The 12,500-nt window shown below is 37.7% G+C and overlaps 1 protein-coding gene across 1 annotated transcript; it reads right to left on the bottom strand.

The window, feature by feature from the left end:
* Window positions 1-196: 196 nt before the first annotated feature.
* LOC138022062 (calbindin-32-like) lies at window positions 197-9,755 on the bottom strand. The gene is made up of 11 exons (XM_068869090.1): window positions 9,579-9,755; window positions 9,405-9,463; window positions 7,118-7,204; window positions 5,996-6,082; window positions 5,811-5,867; window positions 4,594-4,692; window positions 4,075-4,127; window positions 1,640-1,682; window positions 1,509-1,553; window positions 1,171-1,242; window positions 197-761 (listed from the first exon to the last, which is right to left on the bottom strand). Exons 1-11 carry the CDS (start codon window positions 9,646-9,648, stop codon window positions 648-650), a joined length of 786 nt encoding a protein of 261 aa, XP_068725191.1. The 5' UTR covers window positions 9,649-9,755; the 3' UTR covers window positions 197-647.
* Window positions 9,756-12,500: the final 2,745 nt, after the last annotated feature.

Here is a 12,500-nt window from a genome sequence, read left to right as displayed (position 1 = left end):
TGGCCAGGAACGCAAGAAGACCGCATAGAATATTTGAGCAGAACGAATATAACCTTTGATAATGCAAATCCCATTAACACCAAGGACTCTTTATCTCCCATTCCCAGTAACAAAATCCCATTTCCCAGTATTTTCCCACCAAAAAATCAGGTCAATCCCACTTCCCATTTTCCCCTTTCATGACCCTCAATAAACGTTTTCTAAACTCTAATTTTATTGCAAGGTTCAGCTGCGGAGCTATTTTTAGAGAAGCACCTAATTGGCCAGTTGTAATGACGTAATGAAATTTTAAATATGCGCGGCATTGGGAACGAAGAGTTAAAATAGCTTTGCGAAACTAAAAATTGAATTTAAAAAACTATGATGGGGGATAGGGACCCGCTCTCTCACCTTATTCTCTCTTGATAAAGACTGCAAAGGCTAAAATTTCAGATTTTTATAAAGGAGATGGTTAATCGTTAATTATCATGATTATTATTATGATGATTATAAGTATTTTTTTGGCATCGAATGAATAACAGAGAACTTACTGATACACGCCGAGACAAAATGACCATTTATGTAAATAAATTCACAAGGGTATAGTAACAATATTATTGATTCAAACAAATTTAAGGAAAGAAACGCTTGTTCGCTTTGTCAACTCCTTATGTGCTTTTTGCTAACATATTCTTGACTTCCCGTTTGTTAAACTTCTGGTTTCTGTCTTTGTCAAACTTCTTTAGCTTCTCGGCTTTAAATTTGTCAAATGACTGTCCGGGCTGCAGGAATGAAAGCAAGATAAAAATGTTATGAAATGAACCAAGATGGGTTCCTTCTGCATGTGCCGGAGCAGAGATTACGTAAAAGAAAATGAACAAAAGACAGAAAACAAAACAATTCGAAATAAAGCCTGACTAATCCCGAGTGACCAAAATATAATGCTCCCCAGTACCTGCAGAAAGACTCTTTTCGAAGACAAGACTATGAGTATGACTAAATGGAATAAAGCATGAAAGCAATGCTAAAAAGACCGAGTGAAAGAGGTTGTAGAAAGCCTTAGAATGGACCAATCAGCAGAACCAACAAGACCCGTTGCTTATTCGTTTGAGAGAAGAATACAAGATGAATCGCAAAAACTGAAAACCGTTATTGGACATAGTTCTTAAAAGTTATTTGTCAACGTCTTACCTTATGCTTTTTTTGATAGAGATCTTTAAGAAAACCTTCAAGTTCGAATCCCTCAATTTCGTCACTGTTATCCTAATTAACCAATTCAAAGTTTAATTAGCCAGTTTCCTTTGAACGGTTCAAGAAGGAAAAGTATAATTATAAGTTAATTGTAACATTTGAAAACATACTTACAATAGAGTTTTTTGCAAAAGGGTCACTTAGCAGCCTCATTCAATAAATGAGTATAATTCAAAATTATTGATAAAAAATTTACGGCTTTTTCCCAACTGTGTACTGATAGTTGGAAATTTGTAGGTTTGCAAGGTGAGAGGCAAAAAACACTTTATTTGACTTACTTGATCATAATGCGAGAAGATTTCTTCAAGCTCATCGTCGTCGAACTGCCGAGGAAATGGAGAATGGTTTTATAACTTACAAGATATGTTCATTTTAAGTTAACGTAAAGAGCTTAAGGTCGTCTACTTACCTGCTCATACTGCTCAAGGAAATTTTCTTCAACGGGACAAAATCTAAAGGAAAAGTTATCAACACAAGAATTAATTACTAAGAATGATGATGTGTGATTGGGGATTATCCACATTAAATGAATATAGGGAAGAAGTAAGGATTGCACAGTTCGTTAGAACGCGGCCTTCTGTAGGAGAGATAACTGATTAGAGTGTAATGTGAAGTGCTAAGTATCTACCCCATATGAACCATGTGAGCGTTTTTATCTAGCCCTACTGATGGAAATGGGCTCACACAAGAACAGAGAAAAAGTCTGACCAGGGTGGGTATTGAACCCACGACCTTCGGGTTAGAATTGGTTAACTAGGATAAAAGTGACAAAATTGAGGGATTGAGCTACAAGGTCAGACGGGAACAGGCCGTGGGAACTGACGATGTTAAAGTCACGGCAATGAACATGTACAAGTACAAGGAGGGATTACGTTTCTTCAAACGTTGGCCGTGTAGCACTTATATTTGAACAGACTTAACTGATTAAAGTGTAATGTGAAATGCTAACTATCTACCCCATACGAACCATGTGAGAGTTAGCCCTACTGATGGAAATGGGCCCACACAAGGACAGAGAAAAACTCTGACCAGGGTGGGAATTGAACCCACGACCTTCGGGTTAGATCACCGCTGCTCTACCGACTGAGCTACAAGGCCAGACGGGAACAGGCAGTGGAAAGTAGGAGAGTTCCCGAGTTCGATCCCTAGGGACCTCAAATCCTTGCTTCGACTTCTTTCCATTCTATGTAGCTGTAGGTAGCTTTAAATACCCCTAAAACGGAGCACTGGTAGAAAAAGGGCAAAATGATCGCACCCTCTAGCGGGTGAAGGAACATTTGGAGTTAAATAATTTGTACCTCTATCTATTTACCTTAACTAGGGAAAAGGAATTAACTGAACACGAAGAACTTTTAAACTGTGATAGAACTAGCACTCACTCACTCACTCACTCACTTACTCACTTATTCACTCACTCACTCATTTACCAAAGTAACTACTTAAACCAATCACAGCACGCTCAAATGAAACATGGCGTGAACCAATCAGAATTCGACGCGATTACATGTGCGTTGCTCGAAGCGCGGGAAAATGTGTAGGTGCAAGTCAAGATTGGTTGTTGGTTTGTTTCTTAGGGTGCGTTTCTTTGAGAAAATCCAAATCCGGATTGTTGTACCCCAAAGCGGATTTTGCGTTTCTTTACTAAAATCCGAAAATGGATTATTGATCCGAAGAATTCACTATCCGAGTGGATTCATTAGATCAGATCTGAATCCGGATTTTAGGATTCATGATCTGTGCGTTACTTTGGGAGAAGGATCCGGAAAAACTACGTGTGGCCAGAAGTACTTTTGTGAATCATGACGAGCAATCAAGGTGAGTTTCAGTAATGTTTTTTTTCTTCAATTTTCGCAGAACTTCAAATTTTAATACGTTACATTGATCCTAACCGGCTGAAAGTGGGGGTTGTCACCCCGGCAGAAAAATCCGTTTTCGGATTCTTCGTTTCTTTGAAAGGTGTGTGATTTGACATCATAAATCCAATCTTGGGCAAGCCATAGCCAATCACGGAGAATTAAGGAAACTACGAAAGTATTTTTTCCACAATTGTTTGAAAACGTAGTTATAGTGGGAAGTACTCTAAGCTTTATATCTATTAGCAAGGCAATGACTACTGGTGGCACAAACTCTTGAGGTTGAGAATTATTTTGGGAAGTCAAAAAAGAATACCTGCGTCTCGATTTACTGGATGTATTTTGAGCACACGAGAAAAGTCTTATTTGTATAATGGAAGTTTTTGCTTACGTGGCCTCATAACCTCAACCTCGTTCGCAGGGCTTTTCTCCGCTGGAAACGAGGTTGCTCATGAACTTCTAGCCTCACGTTTTGAGATACATGGATCATGCCAAGCTAGCACAAGTTGCAAGAGAAAATGGGTCACTGGTCAAAAGGGAACTCCATGCAATACTCCTGGCAAATATTATGTAGTTCGTTAAACGTCACACGGAATTTTTATGGACAATGATTTTAAAACGGGGCTCATGGATCGATTTGAGGGTAATACGACTTGGAGCTACATGGGAAGTACTTTTTCCTTGGTCATCTTATAAGATCTTGAGTGTTCGTCTGGCCTGGATTTGAGGCCAGAACCTTTCGCGAAAAAAAACAAACAAAACAATGACACTGAGAAATGCAACTGAATGACAAAGACAATTACGATGACGATGATGATGATACACTAAAAAAAAAAAACAGGGAACTTACGATTTGACACCTATTGATGACGAATATCAATACTCAAAACAAGACTGTCATTTCATTTGTTTACAAATGTTTTCATCAATTTTCAAAGAGAACGGAATAATTGGACGAGGCAAAGGAAGCAAATAAAATCAATTCACCCACTTGCACATCTCTTGCAGGCTGACTTTTCCATCTTTAATGTCAAACATTCTAAACTGCCATGGAGCAAATAAAAACTTACTGCTACTGAGGAAACAGCATATATATTTTTATATCTGAATGATGTTTATATCAGTTTACTGTTGCTGTATATGAATTCATTTGCTTTTAACACAAGCGAAAACTGGGGCGAAAAACTTGAACTGAGAGAAATCTGGTACTGAGGCCAAAAAGCGAAGTAAGGAGAGGAGACTGGGAGCTTAAATCAGCAGTGGCGGCATTCTGTTTTTCACTGCCAAACAACTGAGTACTTTTTTCATATTTCAGCTTAATTTCTTATTTCAAGGTACCACATTAGTTAGTTATCGTATTGTGGTCTACCCGTCAGAAACTTTCCCTTTGTTTATTTAAGATTTCTTCAAATATGGACGAAGCCAAATGAAATAAAACTTCTTAAGCAGAGAATAAGAAAACAAGTATTATAATTTATAAACTTCAGCTGATCATATTTCATTCACTCACCATAGCCTCAACATACGCATCAATTTTCTCTTCCAGATCTTCTGAATTATCTGAAGTTTCTTCTCCACTGTTCTTTGTGATCAGATCATAGAAAAAACTCTGCAAAAAGTCGAAAACAAAGAAAAAAATACGTATACCATATTGGAGACGTTGGGTCAAGCTTTGCTCCTTATAGTAACGGCCAGAGTTCTTTGTTTGAAATGTTGCCTTCAAAAATTTCAAATAGCGCCCGGTTTAGCGCCAAATGGCTCAGTCGAGAGTCTGCTGGACTTTAGCGCCGCTGATCGGGGGATCGCACTTCGCCAGGACAACCACTCAGGGTATTTAAATAACTGACTGAGAGGAAAATGCTTCGTTAAGTTTGTAATTCCATTTGCAAATGGTAAGAATTTCAAGTCTTCTGGTAAATAATTCTGTTCGACGTTAAAAAAACCTACACGCCGTTCGAGAAGAAAAGCGGATATAGGCCCATGGTAGGTATGGACTTAAGTGTAAGTGTAAAATTACAGCAGGTTCACATCAGCTGTATAGCTGCCAATATATGTACTAACCTATTTCAACAAATATACAAAACAACAAACAAGTTACTACTTTAGCGGATCACAACAAACGCAAACAGCACGAACTAATCAAAATTCAAAGCATTACATGTAAATTAAGGACGGTGCCCACTATTGTTATTGCGCATACGTTCTGCGCATCTCCAGATACTCGTATTTCCTATCGGTGATGCTTACGAATGCAGGAATATTTTTGCGCGGCTTAAAACTATGCAGAGAAAGTAGATCTTAGTAAGTACTCTTGGTATCAAAAAAGAAAATTGGGGGTAACCATGCATTCTTTAGAGATAATTGAGCTTCAATTTGAGAAAGAATGCCATACATTGCTTTGTATTTTAGAGCTTTATACAAATATTGTTCATGAATTATCTTTGAAAAATGCGTGGTTACCCCCTATTTTCTTTTTGGATTTCAATAACACTTGGGAAGATCTACCTTTCCTGCATAATCATAAATCGGGGCAAAAATACCATTGAATTAGTAGGCACCGTCCTTAATATTGCTCAAAGCGCGGAAAAGTGCGTGTTTGTTGGCCTTGCTTCCTATTGGCTGAAAAGGAGGCGAGAGATCCTTCAGCCAATCAAGATTAAGCAAAGCAAACAAAACCAAAGCTTCACGAGGTTACTTAAGACATTCAAATGAAAATCGCACCATTACCTTTAACTCGATCAAATCTAAAAACCCACTTTGGTCAGCATCGTAGTGGTCCCAAAGCTGCAAAATGTAAGAATAAAACATAAATAAATTCTTCGCACTAACCGGTCTGGAGGGCGTTATTATCTTAAACATAGTCTTGCCATTCAGTATTGTAATTCTTAAATAGCTTCATCAAAGCTTCAGACCTTCATAAAAGATACGCTAGTGATTCTTGTACGTTGTTCTCCAAATTCGGCTTTCAAAAAATTGACTGGAACCAGCTCTTTTGTCAGCTGCAGATGAAAACAAGAACAATCAAACACATTTGGATAAACGAACAAGTGAGTAAAGGAAGTCGTAATTCCGAGTTTTGAGAAAATCAGCAAAAGAGGATCTCCGCAAGGAGAGTTCAGTTAGTGTTGAATACCTTCATTCATAACTGACGCTACATTCTCTATATACATTCTCTCTTTCTCGAGTATTTTTCTTCTTTGAGGTTAGAATACTCGAGAAAGTCTGATCCAACTTAAGATCTGACAACTCAAATGTTACAAAATGCAGTTTGTTAAAACGATGCCCCCATGAACCAAATCTACCTCCCAGGCATTGGATCTGACCGCTAAGAGTTGAGTCTAAAATCCCTCTCGCGGCTGGTATGAGAATAGAACAGACTGCATTGATTGCAAAACTCGGAATAAAGATTTTACTTTTTAATTTATCCTGCGCAGATGTCGGTGTGTCGCTGAGTGTTGCTATCATTAACCAAATATAACCAGTTAAACTGACAACACAGTTTAAAAGTAACTGTCAAGTAACTTGTTTATTTCATTTTATTATATGGCAAGGAATTTTCAAGCTAAATGGAACACTCTGAGTGGCTGGTTTTTGGTCGGGATTTTACAGTACGGACCATTACCATGGAAACGGTTCCTTTCCCTAGTTTTTATTCTCCCGAGTCAAGTTGAGCGAGACACAAAAAGTCAAAAAAAAAGCGGAATCTCTTATTTTTTTTATCACAGCAGTACAATTGTAGTAAGCGGAATTTAGTTTTACATTTGGAAAGGGTTACCCTTGAAAGTTTGCTGATGGAAGCTGAAGATTACGAACATTCACCAATCGAAGAAGTGTCAGGCGATCATAGCTCAAAGAAACGATGCCATATAATAAACAACTTACTAACATCACTTGCTCGGAACTGTTCGGGAATATTAACCCTCGGACGTTTTTGTACGGACCTCGCTGCGCTCGGCCCGTACGTACTGCCACAACCCAGGGCCAATATTCCCCAGTATTACCGTCGATTAGAATTATTTTACAAAATTTTTTACCGTAGACATGTTAATAACTTTGCTTTCATCTTGTTTTTCGCGTATTTTTTCCATAATTTCCACAGCTCTTGAATGCTCTATCAACCCCTAATGAGAAAAAAAGGAGTGGAGGATACCATATGGAAAAAATATGTTAGTGAGGCATGACCAGGGGCAAGGTAAGATTTGGTGAATTGAAAAAAATATATATTTGAATAATTGTACGTTTAGAAGTAAATTGCTTCGAACCATTTTTTCTTTCTCTTTATCCATGTTTTACCATTTAATTACTTTTCAAATGAATGTTTGTGATTAATTCTAGAAGTAACAGATATTGAAATAAAATCATCTTGCTGCCCCCGGGACGGTCGATCGAGAATAACATATTTACGACATGAAAACAACATTAATTTTGAACCGTGAATATAGAATATAAAAAATTACGATCAGCGACAAACATTTTGGGAGATTTTTGCTACGTTCAAAAAAATCGTAAAATCGAAAGTGACATGCCGGAATTCAGCGGGTGCCGTGATTAAGTTACCGCGGCATGTTTACTCGCCAAACAGTGAAGTATCTGTCTCAAATGATGGCAAGATACCGGGTTTTTGAAAGTTTTTTTTTCTGTCAAGTGTTACAAAGTTTGACAATGAAATGAGCGAAGTCAAAATAAAGATCATAATCGCCCAACTCTTGTTTATGCAAAGTCAAAATTTACTCTCCAAGACGCGTACGACGTTATTTATCACCAGGTAATTCCATCATTTTGGAAATAGCAGCAACTTTATTATTCATCTGCGTCACAATTTTTCACTGATTTTGGGGCTCATTTTGTTGAAACTCAAGCACGCTTCCAACAGGCCTGTGAACCCTTCCTGCTTACAGAGCAATACTAAAAAAACTTCTCCCATATCACATTTCAACCTTACGCTCGAAAATTCAATATACAACATGATATTATAATTCACAAAGGCAGAAAATACCACAGAATCCTTTTCCAGCGAAAATTTTATTGAAACAAACAACATATTTGCCCTTAGAGGCGAAAACCTCTTCCTATTTCATTGCGTGCGTGAAGACAAGAAACTCAATCGTGTCAAATTACCATGTACTTCAGGTAAATACAGCTCACTTTGATTTCGTCTCGACGGGCGATAGATTGTTGTCGAAGTCCATTACTCGTCGCTTTTTAGATTCCTGCCTAGTTTATCCAACTGACTTTCCATTATTGAGCTCCATAAGGGTATATTTTGTTTCAGGATCCTGTAAAACGCCATTCGCGTTACATGACTTTCGACGCCATTGCAGGCTAAGTTAATGATTCTACTGTGTCTACAAGAGAAATCTACGCAGTTCCACTACCCTCTCGACCCTAAGAAAATACGCGCAGAAGGCTCTATGCACAAAGACACCACTTACCAGGGGAGTGACAGGCAAGACTTTTACCGACACGGAAAAAAATACTAAAAAAAAACCCGGAAATCTACCAATTTTCCGACTGGGTTTGCCATAGGGCAACCCAGTAAAAACAAAAAACTCGGAAAGAAACTTAAAACTTGGAAAAACCTGGAAAGAACATATTTTTTCTAATATTTGTGTGTAGTGAAGGTGTAAGTTCACAATTTCTGTACTGATCCTAATTATATTGTTATGCGAATCATGGCATAATTACCTCTAAGAGTTACTCAATTAAAAGCGTTTTTTTAGCGGATTGGAAAGAAAATGAGAAAAAGAGTTTTACTCGATTTTCTCCTGTGAGCGAAGAATTTCTAAAACTTTTTATCATCAAGGATATTTTGGTCTTTCTTGCAAGCAACTAAAAGCTAAAATTTATCACTGGTGTTTTGTTGGAAAAATGTTAAGCGACTGGTGGCAACAGGTTCTTAGCCTGTCTAATGATTCTTCTTTCCCAGAGACTGAGCTACAGCAATAGTGTATGAGTCGAAAAGGACCATGATCCGACAGCCACGAAGATTTTAAAAGAAGAAAGAAAATATGAAATAGAAAAATTGAACTATGTTTTTTATTTGACAGATGTGTACATGTCATTACAATGACATGATAGCGAAAAGACTGCTATGCAAATGAAGAACATTCAGAAGCAAATTTACTTTTCCCCCCGCTAGCAAATGACGTCGCAGTCGTCGCGGCTTTGCAACGATAAGACATAAATGCAGGATTAATTTGTAACAAAAAATGTAGTTATCTTTTGTTGAAACAAAAAAATTAAACGCTTTTTTCACATTAATGTGTGGTGTAGGTGTGGTCAATGTTGCCATAGGTAAAGACGACTTGATAAAATCGATACCTCGTCCTCAAAGGCTTTCATAAATGAGTCTAGCTTGCTTTCTTCCAGTTGTCCATTACCTGCGATTTAATTAGCAACTGGAAATAAGTCAACTAAACAAAAAACTGCATTGTTCGGAGATGAAGGGCAGATGTTACGGTCCAATCATATTTGCAGACATGTTCGAATTCTCACCGTTCTTGTCAAACCTCTTCAGGATATCCATGAATTGCTTCAAAGTAATTGTGGTACATTCCAAGGCCATTTTACACTGCTTTCACGCGATGTATTGCAATTTACAATCGCGAGAGGTTTTGTGAGGTAGAAGTACGTTTGACTGAGCTTCGCGTCCAAGGAAACTGGCAATTGAAAAACATAATAATCCCTGCTCTATTTCCATTGGCCAAAAATTGGAGCACGTGATCAAATTAAATCAGTGGCGAGAATTGTTATGATAAAATTGTAAAGAAAATTCGAAACATCATTTGTTTTAATAAATATTCGGAACGAAATGAACATGAAAAAATCATGACATGAAGGGAGAAAATATATAATGAATTTCAAAAGAGACGCCAACAGAAGGCTAATACTCGTGAGTCGCGCTTACCGACAAATCAACCAGCAACGTAGTTTTGTATCGAAAAAAAGACAGAAAGAGAAAAGATATTCCCATAGTAGTAACAGAACCCAACTTATTATAGAAGACCCCTTGCAGAGAACGTCTGTACCAGTGGCTGATGATAAGAAAAGCATATGTGGTTACTTGCCCTTGCAAAATGGAACACCTAAAAAAGCCAACCTAATCTTCGAAGCGTAGCAGTACTAGTAAAGAAAAAAAATTAACATGGTAGTTTTAAGACAAAAACAGTCGTTATTAATATGTAAAATGTTTCGACCTAGTAATTAAAATTATCTAATACGGGGACAAAATTACTGAATGCTGATTGGCTGAGACGGAGGGCATGTTTTTCTTAATCACGATGGCACTTTTGGTAATCAAGAGGGCATGATTACTTGATCCTGATTGGTTAACAGTTGCTTATCCAGATCAAGTTACAATAGCATCTTCTTCCAGATTCTTACCCTGATTAAACTGCTTTTGTCCACATATAAAATACATTGTAAGAGTCGGCAACCACGACATCATTTATTGAACTGGACTTTAACCGAATGAAAGCGTGTTAAGTTGATTGTCATTTGTCCAGCTTCCCTCAATAATTTTGCCCTTTACTCAATAAATATGTAATCGCAATGTGCTCTCGTGCAATTAAGGATTAATGTCACTTGTATTTTCAAAGTTTTCCAAATAGCAAATAGCCCTCGTCGCTTCGCAACTCGGGTAATTTTGTGAGAACTTCGAAGATGGGCATGAAATTAATCTTTAACTGCCCTCGGGCCCATGCGATTACATACATCTTATTCGATGGTTTAACATATAATACGCGGGGATATTTTGCGAGTTGCGTAGTATTTTTCTGAGCTCCGCAGGGGCAAGGAAAAATACGAGCAGTGAGCAAAATGTCCGCGAGTATTATATGTTAAACCATCGATTAGGAGATTTATTATTCCACTACAAAAAGGTGTTATTTTGATTCAATTTTATCTGGTAAGAGTGTTTCTAAAAAAAAAAATGCGTCATCTATCCTTCAGGGCGCTTGCGAACGATGTAAACAGTACAGAAAGCCAGCCAAATATCCTTTATTCGATTGTATAAACGAAATGACAAGAGACAAGCGATGACAAGCTAAATTCTCAAGCTTTGTATCGCGTTGAAAACAATTTCTTTCATTGAAGAACTACCGTTCTTTCTGTATTTGCTCTGTTCCAAACCGGTCAAACCGGGACACCACAGTGCATTACCGTCTCATATTTTGCGCGTTCTCTTGACCAAATATGGTAAAATGGGGTAATAGTGGAATAATAAATATACTTATCACAGAAGACTCATGGGCTTCTGGTTATCAATATTTATCGATCTGTGGCCCTTGCAAACTTTGTTCCCAGGGTATACGAAACAGAAAACAATTGTCCTGAAACGAAATTTAATGGCAGTGACATTGACAGCATTCATTACATACATTTTGGACAAATCAAGTCAACTATTAGCTTTTCCTGAGAGGCGCGGTGGCCTCATGGTTAGAGTGCTCGACTCCAGATCGAGTGGTCCGGGTTTGGGTCCTGACCGGGGACATTGTGTTGTGTTCTTGGGCAAGACACTTTACCCTCACGGTGCCTCTCTCCACCCAGGTGTGTAAATGGGTACCGGCGAAATGCTGGGGGTAACCCTGCGACGGACTGGCATCCCATCCAGGGGGGAGTATAAATACTTCTAGTCTCTTCATGCTACGGAAACCGGAGATAAGCGCCGGCCTGATGCGCCTTTCTGGGCTCGTAACAGAGACTTTATCTTAATATTAGCTTTTCCAGCAAATAGCTATCATGGCGATGGCGATAGAAGACCACAACTATAAAGAATAAACAGTGGAAAGAACCCCTTATGTAAATTCGAGACACCGGGCACTCTAACATGAGTATGAGCCACCAAGAAATTAACGAGAATGAGTATAACATAAAACAAAACTCGAAACTGGTTCACCTGCCTAAGGGATCTTCGCCAGTTTACTCACAAAGTTCAGTAGCAACCTACAAAAGAGACAAGTTGAACATAATTATTATCATATCATATCCTTTCTTTTTTTTAAAGTTATTTATTTACACTACTTACAACACTGGTACATCTACTTACTCAATTTACAACAATTACACAATTTACAGCTACTAAAATCCATTATATTACCATCAAAACTATTTAACAATTGAATTGCTTACGCACTACTTACAATACAATGCACTTACAATTACAGGTGCTACTTACAATAATACAATTGCAATACTTACTCTACAAAACAATATGATTACTTTTAAAACTTTTTTTTTTCTTTTTAATTATTTCTTAAATAACAACATTTACTTACACCGGAATACTATAATACAATACATTACATAACATACATGTATTCAGTAAGCTATAAAGAAATAAGGAAAAAGTCATTACTACGATTTCTCAGCTAAATTATTAATCTATTCCGTGCATGCATGGCTTCTTTTTAAACCGTT

This window comes from Montipora capricornis, chromosome 10 (genome assembly GCF_036669925.1).
Source record: "Montipora capricornis isolate CH-2021 chromosome 10, ASM3666992v2, whole genome shotgun sequence".
NCBI classification, from domain to species: Eukaryota; Metazoa; Cnidaria; class Anthozoa; order Scleractinia; family Acroporidae; genus Montipora; species Montipora capricornis.
Note: the sequence above shows the minus strand (reverse complement) of the source record. Positions and strands in the feature narration are given on the sequence as shown.

Coding starts and splice junctions, on each gene's coding strand:
- LOC138022062 (XM_068869090.1), bottom strand. CDS start 9,648: ATGGCCTTGGAATGTACCACAATTACTTTGAAGCAATTCATGGATATC. Junction 9,464..9,578: donor GAAGAGGTTTGACAAGAACG/GTGAGAATTCGA, acceptor ATTAAATCGCAG/GTAATGGACAACTGGAAGAA. Junction 1,554..1,639: donor TCCTTGAGCAGTATGAGCAG/GTAAGTAGACGA, acceptor TTTCCTCGGCAG/TTCGACGACGATGAGCTTGA.